This window comes from Asterias rubens, chromosome 13 (genome assembly GCF_902459465.1).
Source record: "Asterias rubens chromosome 13, eAstRub1.3, whole genome shotgun sequence".
Classification (NCBI taxonomy): domain Eukaryota; kingdom Metazoa; phylum Echinodermata; class Asteroidea; order Forcipulatida; family Asteriidae; genus Asterias; species Asterias rubens.
Genome location: NC_047074.1, coordinates 11,510,756 through 11,530,485, shown reverse-complemented (window position 1 = coordinate 11,530,485; position 19,730 = coordinate 11,510,756). Strand labels below are relative to the sequence as shown.

The 19,730-nt window shown below is 38.6% G+C and overlaps 2 protein-coding genes across 2 annotated transcripts; one reads left to right on the top strand and one right to left on the bottom strand.

The window, feature by feature from the left end:
• Nucleotides 1-5,350: 5,350 nt before the first annotated feature.
• Nucleotides 5,351-14,784, bottom strand: LOC117298786 (ribonuclease H2 subunit B-like). Its single transcript, XM_033782118.1, has 10 exons — nucleotides 14,593-14,784; nucleotides 13,029-13,097; nucleotides 12,059-12,166; nucleotides 11,071-11,144; nucleotides 10,635-10,749; nucleotides 9,645-9,815; nucleotides 8,561-8,642; nucleotides 7,533-7,596; nucleotides 7,023-7,106; nucleotides 5,351-5,612 (listed from the first exon to the last, which is right to left on the bottom strand). The coding sequence occupies exons 1-10, from the start codon at nucleotides 14,699-14,701 to the stop codon at nucleotides 5,490-5,492; spliced, it is 999 nt and encodes a 332-aa protein (XP_033638009.1). The 5' UTR covers nucleotides 14,702-14,784; the 3' UTR covers nucleotides 5,351-5,489.
• A 236-nt stretch (nucleotides 14,785-15,020) lies between these two features.
• LOC117298377 (ribonuclease P protein subunit p38-like) lies at nucleotides 15,021-19,183 on the top strand. Its single transcript, XM_033781606.1, has 5 exons — nucleotides 15,021-15,134; nucleotides 16,341-16,391; nucleotides 16,806-16,913; nucleotides 17,305-17,524; nucleotides 17,949-19,183. Exons 1-5 carry the CDS (start codon nucleotides 15,025-15,027, stop codon nucleotides 18,639-18,641), a joined length of 1,182 nt encoding a protein of 393 aa, XP_033637497.1. The 5' UTR covers nucleotides 15,021-15,024; the 3' UTR covers nucleotides 18,642-19,183.
• The last annotated feature ends 547 nt before the right edge of the window (nucleotides 19,184-19,730 follow it).

Below are 19,730 nucleotides of genomic sequence, written 5' to 3'. Positions count from 1 at the left end.
AATGCATGTCCGCCTTCTCTACCTAATTAAAGGGACAATACGTCTGATGGAATAGTTTCTGCATTCAACAAACATTAAAGACAAAGCTCTCTTTAGGCATCTGAATACAAATTTGTGCAACAATGGTTGGGATACACCAAGTGAGAATACTGGTCTTTGATAATGATGCCAAACCTTTCAATGTGTCGCACAGACGCCAACTTACGGGGTAGCGAGTCGATCTACCCCACTCACATAGCACTCTTCAGTAAAATAACAACCAAAACAAAACTAGCACTAGTAGCCTCATAAATCGGATCCTTAACTATGTACAAGTTGTTGACTTAAGAACAAAAGAAGTCCGCACTATGACGGGACTTGAAACACTAAGAAGGCCAAAATCAAGCTATATCGATCCATCTTTGCGCATAACCTTTTGCGCAACATTTGTTTCAACCTTTTGGGTAGACTTTTTACTTTTTTTCGTGGGGGGGGGGGTCGTCCACCTCCCTCCCTCTGCTTACGGGCCTGCTAAGAGAATTTGTCAAAGCTGATTTGTTAAATTTATTTTGTAGTGAGACGTTCACCTCATTTTATGATGTTTTTCCTCTTAATTCAAGGTACATTTACAACAATATTGACACTACATCGAGCTCTGTCGACAGACAGGTAATTTGTATATCAATAAGTAGTTCTCTTCTTGTTTAAAACAAATAAACAAACAACAAAAAAGGGTCTACACGATCGATCAAGTCAAAGCAACGCCGGTTTTGCATCCGCATTTTATTGACATCCGTATATAACTCTGAAAGCAAAAGGGCAATTACGCCGTAACAACTGTTCTCGGCAATGATGTAATCAACCAACTCGTGGTTGCCTTGGCAACAGCGTCCATACTCCAAGTCGTAGGGAAATTAAGAAACAAAAACCCTTACCCGAAAAGATAATTGCGGTCGATACAACACACAGAGTCGTTTTCTTTTCTCTTTCCCCTGTTGTCTCAAGAACCAACAACTGATGTTTGGTTAAAAACGCTTGCGCAGGAAATTACTCCGTTTAAAGAAACATTTATTACATGATAATTGGTAAGGAAAAAAATCGTCTAAGATCACAGATTTACATAAAACTTACACGGCCTATAGTAGAAAACATCCCTCGAAATATGTCTTTATGAAATTAACATTTGATGAGAAATAAAATAAAACTAATTTCGCGTTTGGAATGCATCGCTCAGTGAGCGTTTTATTCATTTTTTTATTAATCATGCAAAACAAAAATGCGTAATCGGGTTTTCACTAAGTTCTCGTGACCCAGATGGCCGATCGATCTCAAACTTCTACAGGTTTGTCAGTTTATGTATATGGTGGATTACATAAATTGCTTAGACTGCCAACAGCTATTTTGTGAGCAGAAATGTTCCTTTAGCATCGTGGACGATCGCTTGCAGAGCCTTAAGGCCGTTGCCAGGGAAACCAAACACGCTGGCTAGGCAAGATTTCTGATTTAATTATGTGGAACAATGCATCGTTTGGTTAAGTGAACGATTATTTTGTTTAGTCAAATAAAGCGAGTGTCGTGATTTTGTTTATGGATCATAAAACACACCTTGGAGCTGAACAGGACAAAAAAATGTTGACAGAGCCCTAGCCAATAATCTCGGTATTAAAAATGTAAAGGACATTTTGTAAAAGGATTTTGAATGTTTAACTAAAATAAATCCTCTTATTTTCAATAATATTATTTGTGGAAAAAAAAATGTCATCACAGTTCAGTCTTCACGTTAAGGGAAAACAACTTAATGGGGGGAAACAAATGTTTTGTCTCAAACAGCACTACTACCATCTCCAAACCATCACCGATCCCTACAAAGTTTCAAGTATCTGTTGTAGGCACTCAAACAATTCAATAATTTCGTCGAACAATTTAAAACAAAAAAATCTTCCTCTCAAACTAAAAAACACACGTAACTTTCAGCATGTCATGGACAATGCAGTTAGCGAAATGTAGTATGCGAAATTTTTTGAACATAGCTGATGAATATGCGATAATGTCGAGATCCCAACAACTCTTCATTTTTAATTAACTACCTATAGGCGCCTTGTCAAAACCTCCAGGCCGTTCCATTCCGCGTGCATTCTGCGGGAGTCCGCGGATTTTTGTAACAAAAGAACCTCTGGATCCTCAAATGAAAGCTTATAGTTGTCTCGTATCTATTTTTTCGGGTGATATCGGTCAAAGATTTGACCTAGCATCCTAAAATAGACAAATGGGGGTGTAAGATTGAATGAATTTTATCTTATAAAGGGCCATTGATTTTTATTCTCGAGTCGATAGTCAACAGTAATGTGAACTGACATCTTATTACAAATGTACCACAGTGTGACAATCAATGCTGTAGCCTTTGAACTTCATTGAATAGTTTGCTCATAACACAACGAAGTGCTAACTGCGCGGCCAGTTGGTGGGGGCTGGCAGAGCTCCCGCCCCCACGAGCCTTGCTCCTCCGTACGCCTCCACAAAGCTACGCATCTGTGATTAATGCGGTGCGTCGCAGCAGAGCATTCCAGGCAACTGGCTGAGATTTCAGGGTGTGGGTTCGAATCCCCCTCATGATACCCCGAGTGTCCTTGAGCAAGACATTTTAACTAACACTTGCCAGACCTGTATGCTTCGCTTCTGAAAGGGCAAGGGCACCAAGGCATTTTCTCCTTGGTAGTAAAGGGCACCCTATGGGGAAATTGTAAATATCTACCGGGCATGTGTGAAGGGCACCAAGCGATGACCCAGGGGCATGGAGGCAAGTATCGGGCCTGAATTGTTTCTCACCAGCTGAGATTAAATGGGTCCCTGTGAGGCTGGAGGTAGTCTTGGTTCCAAGACCATTGGTGTTGCGTGGTCACACACAACCAACGTTGAAACAGAGCACCCGCTAGCGTTCGTTCATTACAAGATGTACATTTTTTGCCGTGCATAATCGGAACGTTGGTTGTGTGTGACCTCGCAACACCAATGGTCTTGGAACCAAGACTAGGCTGGAGGTTGTTGATGTGAACTACGAGCAACTCTTGCCTCCATTTGGCTGCCCATGCTGCTTTAGTTGAGATGTTTTCAAGAATACTTAGGGTCTGGTGAACAGGGCCCAATTTCAATGAGCTGCTTAACAATGCTCTTCTAAGTAGAAATAGGCAGGATACCAGTCACAAATTGCGCATGTGACATGGTAGTTTGGTTGGTAACATTTTTCTGCGGCAAAATATTGTGGTTCTTAATTACTTTTTGTGCATGATGAGCCCAATATTCCAAAGAACTGTAAGCACAAAAACTCACTAAACATATTTCTTAGCAGAATCTGGTTGCCGGCCTCAACTACATTGAGTTTGCATTGCTTTGGCTGGTGCCACACTCAAATTTTGCTTAGCAAAACAAGTTGTCAAGCAGTATTTTCTGCTAACAGCTTTATAGAATTGGGCACAGTGTGTCAAATAATGCAAGGCGCTTGGAACACCTACGTACGCCGTCTGGAAAAGCATTTAGCACATTCACATTATTATTATCAGAAGCATATTTTCACTTTTAATATGGTTTCTTCCATAAGAACATTTCATTCTTTATGTAAAAAAATATAAAAAAAATTATAACACACTCAAGAATTTCAATTTGTTGCATATTATAGTCAGAGCGTTTAATGACACTGGACACTGTTGGTAATTACAAAAGACCAGTCTTCTCACTTGGTGTCTCTCAACAAATGCATAAAATAACAAACCTGTGAAAATTTGAGCTCACTTGGTCGTCAAAGTTGCGAGAAAATAATGAAAGAAAAAAACACCCTTGTCACATGAAAATGTGTGCTTTCAGATGCTTGATTTTGAGTCTTCAAAATCTAATTCTGAGGTCTCAAAATTAAAGTTGTGGTAAATTACATCTTTCTAAAAAAATATGTTAATTCAAAGGGAACCGTTTCTCACAATGTTTTATACTATCAACAGCTCCCCATTACTCGTTGCAAAGTAAGGTTTATGCTAATAATTATAGTGAGTAATTACCAACAGTGTCCACTGCCTTTAAAAAGAGGTTTACACACACACACATGTATGACATATGACCTGGAATTTGTCACCTTAGGAATTTTTTGTGTAGTCATGGCAACCATTTGCTCTTGTCAGAATTCATTCAACCAAACCAGGGTTCAATTTCACAAAGATTGATTTGTGATATCATCTTTACTGCTAAGTAAAGTGTGATAATGTCACAATACAAATCACTATGGTGATATTGATAACTCATCTCCAGCAGCAAAAATAATATGCAGTTAGATATCCCTTGCATATCCCTCCAGCATTTCCAATGTATGGGCATAGGGAACCAGACCAAAGATGGCCAAAGTCATGTCCATGGCAGCTTTATATTTAAGGCACTTTTGATTCTGTAACATTAATATTATCATGTTTAAAACAAAGTTATTTACAAAATGTATACATCAGAGTAAGCTCCGATAAGAGAAAGAATATGCCATGAATACGGTCATAGAAAATGTTCAGTTTCAGATTTGGGAAGAAAACCCCAAATGGGGTTAAAACGCACAACTTGGGCCCAATTCCATACAGCCTGTCAGCATAAAAACTTGTTAAGCACAAAAAGTATTGCTTAACAGAAACAGATTACCAGGCAAAATTACATTAAGCTTACCATTGTTGTGACTGGTGTCCCAGTAAGTTTTTGCTTAGCAAATAAATGTGTTAAGCAGTATTTTTTGCTTAAAGAGCTTTATGAATTTGGATTAAGGGACTGAAAACCCAAATCCACCTTTTCATAAACCCTGGAATTATGAATTCCATAGAGCCATTGTTGAGAACAGTATCCTCAGTGCTAGAGAAGTAGATCCATTTTTTGTGAATTATTTTATTTGGAGAAAAATACAAAACTTTCCTTTCTATAAGCATATTTTAAAAAGTCAAATAACAGTCTTATCCCTATTTATGGAATCCAAATTTGGACACATGGGAATCCACCAACACTTTAAAGTAAGGTTGGCGGTAATTCCATGTATTATGATAATCTGTTATTGAGTTGAGGTGGTTCAGAAAAGAACTATACATGTAGGTTACAACTCGCTGTTTCGATCAGTATGCTCTGATCGCCTTCTGGAGAAAAATGGACTCAAGTTGAAACATACGGTTATTTTCAGAACCACCCCAACTCAATTTATAGAGATTATCTTGATGAAACGTGATGAAACAAGGGTGGGTTTTCCCGTTATTTTTCTCCCGACTCCAATGACCGATTGAGCCTAAATTTTCACAGGTTTGTTGTTTTATATAGAAGTTGTGATACACGAAGTGTGGGCCTTGGACAATACTGTTTACCAAAAGTGTCCAATGGCTTTAAATGGTGTTACCGCAAACCTTACTTTATCATATTTGCAAAGTTTCAAATCCTACTAACCTACACTTCGTGTAATGGTAGACTTGGATCTTCATCTTTGAAATACCCTGGTTATGTTTTTTTTTTCACTTGTTCTGCTCCTTTTTCAAAATTGATTTCTTTGGTTTACTGAAGAAGCTCGCTAAGCTTTTCATTCCAGTCTTGTCTACTTTACTAAGGGCTTTCTGAGCTGCTGTCATCTTGGTGGGCTGAACAAAATAAAAGAAAATGGGACAACAAAATAATAAATATATAGAAAACAATAACAGGATAAAAAAATTGAGAAAAACACTTGGAATTTAGAGTTTGTGAAACTATAACCCAAAAGTGTTTTGTTGTTGTGAATAGCAGATAAATGTTGAAAGATAAATCAAATAAATTATATAAACATGAAGATACATATTGAAAGCTTAGTAAAATAAATATATATAAATTCTGCTTCAAGATAAATAGTTGACTCCAACTCTGGGTTTGGTACACAATTTAAAACACTGCAAGTAGTCTTGGTTTACCGTGGTTCAGTGGTTAGACTGCAGGACTTGCAATTACAACCTTGTGGGTTCGAATCCCCCAAGGCAACCACTGATTTCACAATGACTAGAATAAGCATTGTTTCATGATTCAACAATCCAGCCATCACATGCATACACATGCCAATTGCCAATACACCTGGCAGCACACTTCCATGCGCGTAGTAAATGCTTAATTCCAGCCTTAAATACTCTCCGGAAGTACCCTTGACCTTGCCAATAGAGGGAGTCAAATCGCTTTTACTCACAACCTGCTATCATAATTAAAAATCGAACCGAAGTAGATATCACCCTTTGTAGTCAGCATTGATCTATATCGACTTAAACAATGAAAGCAGGTCTTGGATCCAAGAATAACTTGCAAAGTGCACACTGCTCAAAAACTGATGACAGAGCCCACGCCGGAGCCCAGCCCTTATACTTTAATACTGTAACGAAAGGGGATTGCCTCCATGCCCCCTGGTCATTGCCTTGGTGCCCTTGAAATGCTCTTCAGTACACATTTACAATTTCAACATAGAGTGCCCTTTACCAATGAGAAAATGCCTTGGTGCCCCTTTCAAAACACGAAGCATACAGGGGGCTGGAACCCCAAGCCACGATTTTAAAAAGCAGGCCTGGAATTTCATCTTTCAAAGGGCAAGGCCATTTTCATTTTGCAAAGGGCACTACTTCCATTGGCAAATCTTAAAGTCTATGGGAAACTTTTGAAGGGGCATTGGAAAATATTGCTTAAAAATTGCATGCTTAGCAAAAATGAGCAGAATACCAGTCACAAGTTGTACATGTGACATAGTATTTTGGCTGAAAACCTTATTCTGGTAAGCATAATTTTGTTATGCTTAGCTACTTTTTGTCCTTAAGCAGCTCTATGAAATTTTGGCCCAGGGGCCGATTTCACAAAGATATAAGATTGGTTGTAACTGCAAATCAATCGTAGTTGCTTCGTAAAGCGTGATGTCACAATACAAATCACTATGGTGAAACTGAAAAAATTTGTCTTGCGATGAATTTTATTGCTTTGTGAAATCGGCCCCGGGTCTGAAAAGGCTATTTTTCTGTCTTCAACAATCTCCTTATATTACTCACCTTTTGTTTCTCTACAGTTGAGTTACCGTTAAAAGACTTGCTATAGTCTTCCTCAGGCTCACGACTGGTTGCCAACTTTGCTTTCTGAAATTGATGAAATAATTTATTGCCCCTGTCACTTTCTGCTTAAATCATTATCAAGACAACCTTAATATTCGATTGTTGTGAAGTTTGTATGTGGGTATCTTTGTTCAGTTATTTATTTAATTACACTTCACACTGGCAAAACCTTGTTACAGGAATTCAAAGATACAATCCTAAAAATAGAACTAAAACTGAGAAAATAAAAATAAATACAAAACAGTGGCAAGGAGGAACAGGTGACCAACACCTCTACAAGGCCAGCCTTCCACAAAAATTGTCAACAAATACCCCGACCTTCAGAGCGGGGTAAAAAAGAACGCATTCGTTCAGGCTAAAAAGACAATCACATTCGGCAACAGCAGGTGCAGTTCTCTAAAGTTTGCCTGTAACAGTTCGAACTTTATTGGAAGTTTAAAAGATATCTACCTTGGAAGGAGGTTCTGATGGCTCAGCTAATTCCACAACTTTCTTATCAGCAACTTCTTTTATTCTGTATTAACAAGAAATAAAAAATGATTTCAATGGTGTGAAATGTTATGGAACCAATAACCTCAGGAGTTATAGATTTCAAAGAGCTTTTGGAAACAGTATCGCAGCAATAGACCGATCCATTAGGCTCCGCCCATGACGCATGTGTGAGCAAGAACATGTGAGCCTCTCCCATGCCTTTCTGCACAACTCTGCCGCGTGCGCCAAGCATACGCTTACGCATGTCGGACCTTATTTGTGTTGTCATTGGTCAATACGCAATGGGGTGGAGCTTAATGGATCGGTCTATAGAGAGATAAAAAGAACGTATTTTTTAATTGTTTATATCTGAAAAAAATAGGAGCTATTGTTCACTTGGAGCAGAAATACAAAAAGTGGTAACAAGGATAAAAAGGCACCCCAGAATAAAGAGACCGCCAATGAGGGGGTTGGATAGCTCTGTTGCTTGAGTGCCCGTATGTTAATCTGGAGGTCGTTGGTTCAAGTCCTGCAGAAGTCAAGTTTCTTTGTTCAAGTTTCTTTTTTCAAACCCAAAATGTTTAAAATCAATCCAGGCTTTAAGGTCCGGTCCCACTGCAGCGATAACGAGAACGATAACGATAACGACGCCAAGAGAACGCATTCTATTGGTTGAATGAGCGTGTGCGTGTTCTGCGTGGAGCAATTCAACCAATAGAATGCGTTCTCTTTGCGTCGTGATCGTTATCGTTTTCGTTATCGCTGCAGTGTGACTCGGCCTTTACTAATAGAGAGACCGCCAACTAACAAGGGGCTGGATAGCTCAGTTGGTTGAGTGCTGGTACGTTCATCCGGAGGTGGTTGGTTCAAGTCCCACTCCAGTCAATTTAGTCTTTGTTCAAACCCAAAATGTTTAAAATCTATCCAGGCAGTTTCATTCATCAAGGGTATCAAGTTTAAACTTGTCATACCTGACTACAACAAATATTTGACTTTTCACGACTTACCCTAAATGACTGAAAAGCCTCTTGCTCAAGTCGGCTGACAGATAATCGGAAATCATTCCTGTGGCGTATCTCAAATATTCCTCTGTTTGGAAATCAATAAAACCATTGTGAAAAGTCTGATCTTCTTGACATGGAAAAGTAAAGAAAACATTAATTGCAAAATGTCAAACTATTCTTAAAAGATATTCAAAACCTGATTAACAACTAGAGATAAATTCAATATAAAATGCTACATTTTGTTGTCCTTAAAAAGTGATGAAAACATTAAGACAACAATATGATTCATAAATAACAACAACAAATCTAAAAAAAGAAACACAGTATTTAAGAGATTTTTACAATCAATAAACAAGGCAAATTTTCCTGTCCTCAATTAGCCTGGAAGAAATAAAATGCAACACATTGAGCAATTGATAAAACAAAAGGGGGGGAGAGAAAGAGTTTTTAATAGACATGTTGAATTATACAAATTTACTCACAAGATGCCGATCAAATTTGGTGGACAGAGGCAGGAAGAAATGAATTAACACTATGATCAATTGAATAGATAAACACAATTGTAATACTGTACATAAATAAACATCAAATAAAGATGTTGGCATTATACAAAAGTAAAAGTTTCAGATGAATGCAGTTCCGAAAAAATTAAAAACACTTTTGCTAACTGGTAACAAAAGGACTATCAAGAAATAAAATGAGTAATTACAAGAAAAAAAAATACACATGGGCAATCAGCATTATACGTACACATGTAAATATCAACAAGCAATGAGTATATTGGGGTGGGAGTGTTGGGGATGGAGGTGGGGGAGAAAGTACAACAAATATTCAAGAATCATGAAACTGCTGAATAAGACCAGAGAAAATAATACAAGAGCAAGAGGTGTCAAGGGGCTGTGCCCAATCACCTAATAAGGGAAATAGCATAGTACATAATATTTTGTATGTAAATCATGTCATTTCATGCAGCTTACAACGTTTATCAACCTGTGATACAAGAAAACAGGCACATTTCGAAACTTGTTCAGATGTCATTTTACAAAGCCTGAGATCCAAATAGGTTGAAGATAAGAAAAGACCGAACCTTTTGTGGCATTATTTCCCTTGCTACTCCTGACGTACGTTGCAGAGTGTGAACCCGTCGTCACATGGATGTCTTTCTCTTCCAGTTTTCCTACTAATCTTTCCACTTTGGTTCTAAGCCAGTCTAACGTCATCTCTTGATTGTACTTGTACGCCTGTAAATCAGAAGAACCTGTGTGTTTAAAAACAGAAAAATGAAAATAGATTCAGACACAGATTGCTTGCTGTACCTTCATGTAGTGTAATCACTTTAAGTTGCGTCTGCCACTTTAAGACTTGCGCACACACTGTTCAGTTGTTGTAACTTGACACAAGTGTTCAGTTGTGAGTCAGTGAGTTAGTTCCAGATTAGAGCAATGAAGTTTGACAATAAATGTTAGAAACGTACTTCAATACATGCTTCAAGTTCAAGCCCAGTTCATACTTCCGATGCGAATACGAAGCGAATGTTGACGTCACAATTTCGCAACAAATATTTCGCATCAGTTGACTTACATGTATGCTGAACTCTCTTGCATCAAAAACGTCAAATTCACAGAAGTTTTGCTTTGAGTACTATATGAACGGGGCTGAAGTAATTTAGGGATAGAACATTATAACACTTTAAAAACAAAATTTGAGATCGCCTAACATCACACGACCGAACGGCCACTTTAAGTTGAGGGCTACACTTAACTGACTAGGGCCGCCGACCCAAATCAACAGTCACCAGGGCACATTGCCACCTACTCCTGGGGCCGAAATAGCATTACCTCTTCACAGTCCATAAGGATGGAGGCAAGGCTATCATACAGTATGAGTTTGGCTGGTAGAGCAGAATGCACTACCGTCCCAACCTGCACTGCCTCAAGAAACATTGGAGAACTGCTAATTTGATGGATATATGAGACTCAACCGTTTTTTTTTGTTCTCGCCAGGTGCTAGTTTCAAGCTGTCAATGTCTAAAGATGACTTGACAAAAAGAAATAAAAAACACAAAAAGAAAACTAACCTTTGACATTTGCTATATAATGCATCTGAGACACTCCCGAGCATTTGTGTAACCTGTGGCATTGTGGGTAATCTACATCGTCCAGGATCTGGTCGAGAGTGATGAACATGCCGCTCTGTCGTAAACAAATCATATGAAGTAATGAGTTCTCCTTTGAAAGCAAAACTTTTTACTTGCACTACCAATACGTGAAAACAGCTTTTGAATGTCACATCCAAAGAACAAAGTAGTTATGATAAAGTATCTTGCTCAAAAACATACTGTGTTACGACTGGGACTAGAACCCACAACCTGCTGATTAGACACACCAGCGCTTGAGTCCAGTGTTTCCAGCACTCAGCCACGACACCCCAGAGAGTTTTCAAGCTACACATATAAATGCTCTTACTGGGAAAAGGAATTACTTTCGGTGTGTTCAAATTGTCTTTATACTCACACTCTCTGCTTTGATGAGGTACGGTAAAATAAGGACGAGTGGATCTATGGCTGTAGCCATTATCATTGCCCCATCTGAAAACAATCAACCAATCAATGAATTGATCAATAAAAGAATGAATGTATGTATGTATGAATAAATCATTCAATCAATCAATCCATCAATCAACCAATCAATCAATCAAGCAACTATTCAATCAAGCAAATAATCAAGCAAGATGTTAACTGGTTTTTGACAGAAATATTGTTAAGATGAAGTAAGTCAATGAGTCACTCGCAGGCCTGATACAATTTCCTCATAGGGTGCCCATTACAAAAGCAGACAATGCATTGGTGCCCTTGCCCTTACCCTTGCCCTTTCAAAAATTAAGCATACAGGCATGCACTCGAACTGTGACCCTACCTGGCGATACCTGTGTAGAAAAGATGATGAAGAAATTATGTGCTATAGATGTGGGAGGAAAATCCCATAAAGGAAAAGTCAAAACAATCAGGGCCCAATTTCATCTAGCTGCTTAGCACAACAAATTGCTTAGCATGAAATTTCTTCCTCGATAAAAACAGGATTACCAACCAAATTTCCATTTGTTGCATATTGGTTGCTACAGGTATTTAGCTGTTGTTTGCTTATCCTGAAAATCACATGGAAATTTGGTTGGTAGTCCTGTTTTTATCAAGGCAAACAATTTTATGCTAAGCAAATTGTTGTGCTTAGCAGCTCTATGAAATTGGGCCCTGGTAGGAAATAAGAACCAAATCAATGCAAGACACATCAAGGAAAAGAGCCAGGATTACAAAAGGCAGGAGTAAAACACTGAGAAAACTGAATTTCCCAATGTACTTACAATATGTTTACATTTCAAACAGTAGCTCTTGAACAGTTTTCAAATAGTTCTGGATCTTGTGGTACAATTTAAGGTAAAGAAAATACACCATAATACAGTAAAAGGAAACTTGTAGAACAACAAAAACTTGTATCTTCTAGTTACCTTCTTGGACGGTTTCGTTGATAATCCAAGATCTATACTTTTCTTTGAATGATGTGAGCTCGTGAACTGTGGCACCATCGCTGCTGAACATAAACATGGCTGCTTTTTCTTGAGCAAGAAAAGAAAACATTCATATATATACAAAGTTATAAACAAAACATGAGGGGAGCTGATCGAGTTAAGTTAAATCAAAGATTTGAGAAAGAAAAATAACAAATTTACTAGAGCGGAACTAGAACCAATGACCTTCGATTTATAATGGTTTGACTTGAAAAAAAAGCTGGCAACTACTCAAAAAAATTATTAGCATAAAATCTTACTTGGTAATGCATTACGGAGAGCTGTTGGAAGTAAAACACATTGTAACGGCTACCTCTGAAGTAACGTAGTTTGCGAGAGAGAATTTAATTTTCCAGGGTGTTTTATCTTTCTTTATTATCTAGCAACTTTGACAACCAATTGGGCTCAAATTTTAACAGGTTTGTTATTTTATATGTTGAGATACACCAAGTGAGAAGACTGGTCTTTGACAATCCAGCACTAAATTGCAGGGGCTTTAACAACTGACCTATCTAGCCATATGTTGGCGGTATCTCTATTTTGTCAAAAGTATCTTTGCTCGGTGCCAGTCAAAAATTGTACAAGCTGTAATAGCCGCCTAGTTTACAAAAAAACTAGGAAGTGGCAGGTCAAGGGATCACCTTAAAGGGGGATGAGACTTTTTCATTTCAAATAAATAAAAGATAAAGCAGACTCAAAGTCGACAAACTAAAAAATCTCAAGCAAATTGGTTTATAAATATAAAACACTTTATATTTAAAGTCATTAGCTTGAGATTTTGAAACTTAATAAAACTCTTGAACAAACAAAAGAGCAGTTAGAGGATTTGTTGGCACCAACCAATGACAACAAAATATGCACTTTTGTCGTTCAGTAAAAAAACAGAACATACGACAGATATTACATGTACCTGTTTTAGGATGTTTCAACTTTACAAATGCTATGTCTTGTTCATCATTACTCCTTTTGACCACACCGTCTGCAGAAAAACAAAACAAGTGGCGTTTGTCAATAACCACATCAATGGAGTACATGTACATCGCAGCAATTGTAAACTTGAATCTGTACAAACATGACACAAATTAGATGAGGTAGTCGTAGGCTTGCTGGTGGATTCCAAAATAAGAGTTATAGCCAAAATATAGTACAGTAGACCCGTTATCAACTTATTTTCCCCCTTTTTATGATTGTTTTAATTATAAAAATACAAATTTTTGGAAACAACTTTCCGTATTCTAGCTGCCACCACTTTTTCTTTTTTATTTTCACAGAAAGGAATAGATATAATTAAGTTTCATAAAGAATGATAGTTGCGATAACGTAACCCTCCTCCCGACGGCCGCAAACCTCCTCCCGACGGCCGGTCGTCGCGAGGAGGGTTACGTTAACGCAACTAAAACTTAAAGAATAAGGGGTGGCAGGATAGGGAAACTTTTCCCAACCAAATAAAAACAAATTTTACACACTTTTTAATTCTCCAAAATAAAATCCAATCCAGCAAAAGTATATATCACTCATGTCCTAATTAATTAAATAAAAGACTTAAGTAAAGTAAACAATGCACAGAATATTGACAATGACCATGATGACTGACACCGACAGTCAGTCCTGCCCCCACCCAACAACACCCCATGGTTTTTCATTCTTTTTTATTACCGTGTCACTTTCATGGTTACACACCTATATTCCGACACCCCTATGTTCCGACACCCCTACATGTATGTTCCGACAACTCAGCCTATATTCCGACATCCCTATATTCCGACACCCCTATATTCCGACACCCCTATATTCCGACACCCCTATGTTCCGACAACTGAACCTATATTCCGACACCCCTATGTTCCGACACCACTATATTCTGACACCCCTATGTTCCGACACCCTTATGTTCCGACAAGTTATATTCGCACATTATTACTCTGTTGACCAATAACAAAAACACCAGTTGTATTACATGTTTCCCGGCGTATTTCGGCCGGTAATAAGTTTGAACATTCATAAGTTGAATTTTTTTTAAAGTGATTGAATCAAATAAAGATAATTGAATCACAAATGAATTTGGTGCTTTTGTTTCATATAAATTATACTCGCACCGTTTTTCTTGAAAAATTGCTAACACAAAATGTTGGTGCAGGTTGTCGGAACATAGGGGTGTCGGAACATAGGGGTGTTTTGGTTGTCGGAATAAATGGGTGTCGGAACATAGGGGTGTCGGAATATAGGGGTGTCGGAACATAGTAGGGGTGTCGGATTATAGGTCGAGTTGTCGGAACATAGGGGTGTCGGAACATAGGGGTGTCGGAACATAGGGGTGTCGGAACATAGGGATGTCGGAATATAGAGCAGTCACCACTTTCATTTTCAAAACTACACTTGTTCCCGGTCAATTTATTACATGTATCTGATCATGGACGAAGAAATAGAATACACTATGTACTCTCAAGCGCATCCATAAATAAAAACAAACTGACCTGGTGCAATAATCACCCACTGGTTTTGATCCGGTTTTGTCGTCTTCATTGACTTCTGACTGCTCTCTTCTTTTCTAGACATGATTGCACTTCTATCTCTCAATTTCATGCCAAGTTATAGACAAATCAATACAGTGCAACTTTAACTCTGAGAACAGAAATGACATTCTCATTTTGTGTACCATGTGTTTAACTTGTTGTTATGACCTTTGACACGAAGCGCGGGAAATTTTCCAAATTCTTAACATGTTACGATTTTAGGGAAGTAAGGCTTTGTCAAAAATATACAAATAGTGCCTTAAAATCTGTATATATTATTATTATAAAACATACACATTTTTTTTTATTTATTAATGAACTTAAATTATGATTTGAGCTTTCTTTTTAAAATAACTATTTTTAATTTTTTGAAAGAGGATAAACTTAGACAACATGGCGGCGCCCATGGTCACATCACTTGCTGGTACGATACGCGCCAAAAAGGGGCATAAAAAGCAGTTTCCAGTCAAAAATACAATAACGTCACCATTTCTAACTGAGTGGTAAGTATCTATGCTCATTTAAGTCGTATTTTAAGATAGATAAACGTGTACCTAAGAAGTATAATGATAGTTTTTAAATCAGTTTCGTTGGGTTTAATTTTCCCATTACACCGGACCGGTAACCACTGGTCATCTCGCCCCCTCAAAGTCGCCCCCATAAAGTCGCCCCTGGAAAAAGGTATTGTTAGGGGGCGAGTTTGTACATGGAGAGGGCGAGCTTGCTGGGGGCGGCTTTGCAGGGGGGGGGGTTGTAGTTTCGCCCACCTTTGTTAATAATTGTAGTTGCGATGACGTAACCCTCCTCTCTCCGGCATATTGTGGCCGTCGGGAGGAGGGTTACGTAATCACAACTACCAACTTTGTTGAGTTGAGCTGTTGTTTAAATGGCACATCAGTCTCATCACAGTTGCAATGGCGACTGTGAGTGTGATGAGATAGCTGCGATTACGTAACCCTCCTCCCGACGGCGGGAGGAGAGTTGGAAAAGTTTCCGTATGGCGCCACCACTTTTTCATCCGATATGAATTAGTATAGTATCTAATTTACCAGATTGATTTATCCCTTTTTGTAAAAATGAGTGAAAAAGTGGTGGCGCCATACGGAAAGTTATCCGGAGAGTTACATTATCGCAACTATTGATGAGACTGATGTTATTGTTAAAAAGGGGCCATTTAGTTACACTACACTACACTACACCACACAGACCCACTACACTACACTACACTACAGTCTACAGCTCAACAATGTTGTTAAGGTGGGCTGGGGGGGGGGGGGACTCTCTGATGAGTAGTTGCGACCTTATCGCAACTAGGGGGCGAGATGACTGGCATTTCATGCATCGCATCATGGACAGGATCATGATGCATGTAGAACTAGAAACATGCACTAGTGGACAAGTCGTTAATGGTCCCGCGTGGTGATAATCGAGTTGTGGCGGTGCTCTCGTGCGAACTGCTGGTTGCCCGACTGACCGTAGTCAGGAGAGCGTTAGCCTCACGGGCAAGCAGTCTCGCAAGATTACCGCGGGAATCGCAGGGAGAGTCGGAACACTTTCAACGCGACACTGCGACAGACATTTAATGACTTCAGACTTGTCCACAAGTTATATGCTCTGCAGCACTCAGCTCAGTCAGTGAGCTATATTACATGTATATAGTATCATTAACTTTGTATCATTAACTTTGTTATACTTTTTAATTCTTGCAGGCCACAATTACAAACTCAAGATGAAAAGTTTATCCTCCAAGAAACTCAGAGGTTGGTATATAAATCTTTTAACTCGATTATTACTCAATATAGGCTAATTATCCACGATAGGGGAACGAACCTCATGTTCTAAGAGTAATCAGTAAGTCAATCATTGATTGAATATTTTTTTATTCAATTTTAAATTAAGGGTTTAATCATGGTCAAATAATAGTTGTTGTTTTTTGTTTGTTTGCTTGTTTAGATTATCTTTTCATCATCCACTGTGCAAAAACCTCCTTCAGCAACTCTTCATTTTTATAATCCATTAAAACGAAAAGAAAAAATAATAATAATAATTATGATATCAATTTTGTTAAATATTTGGGGTTATTGTTGATTATGCATTATATTAATGTTTGTGTGGGATAAAAAACTTAAGTAGATTTTCAAAATGAAAACCAATCTTATTAAATTTGTCCACAGTAATCTTGTGCCTTATGGAGCAATCTTCGGCAAGCTACCGTCCAAAGGTAAAAGGAAATCACCTGATTCTGTAGATCTAGAGGCAAAACAGAAAAGAGCAGCGCTCAGGTGAGTTAAGGAACGAACAAGTTTGCAAAGTGGAAATGGTACGTTTGGATTCAAAGCCACTGTCTGGCTTTACAGATTTATATTGAAAGAAGTGACAGATTACAACCAGAAAACCAGCAGAAACTTTGAAGAATGTAATTTCACAGTAAAATATTTGGACTGATTTTGAGACCTCATGGGCGAGGTCTCGAAGGCACACAACTTGTGACAAGGGTGTTTTTTCTCCCGTCATTATCTTGCATTTTCGACGACCAATTGTGTTCAAATTCTCACAGGTTTGTTATTTTGTGCATATGTTGAGATACAACTACCAAAGGCTTGGTGTCCAGTGTCTTTAAACTCGGGTGTCACATAATAAAAATTATGACCAATATTGTTCTTAACGCATCAGATCTCAGTTAGCTTTGGGACTCAATGAGGTCACTCGCTCATTGGAACGAGGCGAGCTTCGTCTAGCCCTCGTCTGTCGCTCCGCCCAGCCCGCCCTCATGACCAACCACCTCATGGCACTCAGCGCAACGAGGAACATACCCGTGGCTTGTGTATATCATCTCAGCGATAGCCTGGCACCCATACTGCAGCTGAAAGTCATCATGGCTATTGGGTTTAAGGTAGGTCCTACATAATTGTATGGGATTGTTTCCAAGCTTTCAGTAAAATTGTAATGTTAAAATTGTGCAAAAAATAGTTAATGGCTTGACGTTTTGACCCTATAGGAGAGTCTTTCTCGAAGGCTAAATCTCAAAGGTTAAAATTGTTTTCTCTATCAAAGGCTGGCGCCCACCCTGCTACAAGAGATCACCCCTTTATTTTAAAGATTGGTTAAATGAGACTCAAAAATATGAAATGTAAAAAATAATTTTATGGGTTCAAAAATATATCTAGAACCTGAAGTCCTACCACACAACACTTGCATGTGAACGGAAAACAAATACGCAAAAACAGGGCAGACAGTTGAACATGCACAAGACTTGCTTTTATGACATCATCTAGGGCTTTGCACCTTTTTATTTTTTTCTTCTTTTTTATTTTCAGAAACTAAATGATGGGGACCCAAATACGTTTGGTGCTCTGGTTAATTCGATCATTGAAATCACACCACCGGTGGACATTCCATGGCTACGATATAAAGAACTCAGCACTCAAGAACTCAAGAAAGTCGTCACCAACATCATCTTCAGCACAAAGGTGGAACACAGGACTGAGCCAAAACAGAAAGGCAAGAAGGGCAAGAACAAACAGATGAAGACGACTGGTGCCATTGTCCCAAGCCATGCAATGGCCCCTGACCATGCACAAGTTGGAACTTCAAGAGATGGCACTGCTGACACAGAAAACACAAAAGCACATTCAGGGGCCAGTGCTATTGCTATACCAGAAGCAACTGTGCAAGTAAGTCCCCCGGAACATGGACATCACAAAGTATCAACACACAATCAAAGCAGTGTACAGCTTCAACCATCTGAATTGTCGACTGCAACAGTAACCAAATTTTTAGTTCAAAGCGCCGATGACGCTTCAAGTAATTCACTAAAAAGAAAATCGTCAACATCTCCGGAAAGGCCGTCAAACACGAAAGCCAAAACCGTCTTGAAACCCAACTACAAGCCAGTCGGTGTTATCCCAGTCAAGATCATCCCAAAAGACATGAAACCTGGCAAGAAACAACTGAAGAAACAGAGAAAGAAGAACAAGAAGAAAAACAAAAAAGCCGCAGGAAGAAAGTGAAAAACAATCAAAGTTAAATTATTTTGTCCAGTCACAACAGTCGCAATGTCCAAATGTATATACAGTGTGCGCTCCGGTGCAGAGCAAAAAGTTAAACTATACAATGTACATGAACATCAAACTTGGTAGTAATAATGATCGTAGCGGCAAAGGATGTACACCTCATGAGATGCATTTCTGATTGTCTTCATAAACGCATTGTTTATTTCTCAAATGACTACTGATGTGCATGGGTTTTGTAAGAATTGAAAATTAAACAAAAGGACACTCAGCAGGGAGGAGAGTCAGTGATGACAAAAGAATCCGAAACGGAGATCCAGATGTACATTGTACAACTCCATATTTGGTAAAACAAATTTCAGGGGGGGGGGCCAATAAATACATGTAAATGAGTGTTTTGAGATGCCTAAACAAATTCAGGGGGGGGGGCAATAAATACATGTTAATGAGTCATTTCAGATGGCTTATCAGCAAGGCCCAATTTTGAAGAGTTGCCTTTAAAGCAGAAAATATAGCTAAACGATGCTTTGCTGAGCAGAGCAGGGTACATGTGACATGGTAGTGAAGCTGGTAACCTTGTTTTGGTAAGCATAATTTTGTTGTGCTTAGCATGTTTCTGTGCTGAAAAAGCTCTATGAAATTGGGCCCAGGCCAAATCTGTATTCAAGACAGTGGACACTATTGGTAAACGTCAAAGACCAGTCTTCTCAACAGTCTTAAAGACAGTGGACACTATTGGTAAACGTCAAAGACCAGTCTTCTCACTTGCTGTATCTCAACATATGCATGAAATAACACACGTGTTAAAATTTGAGCTCAATCGGTCGTCGCAGTTGCGAGATAATAAAGAAAGAAAAAACACCCTTGTTACACGAAGTTGTGTGCATTTAGATGGTTGATTTTGAGACCTCAAGTTCTAAATCGGAGGTCTTGAAATCAAATTCATGGACAATTACTTCTTTCTCAAAAACTATGGCAATTCAGAGGGAGCCGTTTCTCACAATGTTTTATACCATCAACCTCTCCTCATTACTCGTAATCAAGTAAGGTTTTATGCTAATAATTATTTTGAGTAACTACCAATAGTGT

Coding starts and splice junctions, on each gene's coding strand:
- LOC117298377 (XM_033781606.1), top strand. CDS start 15,025: ATGGCGGCGCCCATGGTCACATCACTTGCTGGTACGATACGCGCCAAA. Junction 15,135..16,340: donor TCACCATTTCTAACTGAGTG/GTAAGTATCTAT, acceptor TAATTCTTGCAG/GCCACAATTACAAACTCAAG. Junction 16,914..17,304: donor CAGAAAAGAGCAGCGCTCAG/GTGAGTTAAGGA, acceptor TTAACGCATCAG/ATCTCAGTTAGCTTTGGGAC.
- LOC117298786 (XM_033782118.1), bottom strand. CDS start 14,701: ATGAAATTGAGAGATAGAAGTGCAATCATGTCTAGAAAAGAAGAGAGC. Junction 7,107..7,532: donor CATCAGAACCTCCTTCCAAG/GTAGATATCTTT, acceptor CATCAATTTCAG/AAAGCAAAGTTGGCAACCAG. Junction 5,613..7,022: donor CAACTGTAGAGAAACAAAAG/GTGAGTAATATA, acceptor TATTTTGTTCAG/CCCACCAAGATGACAGCAGC.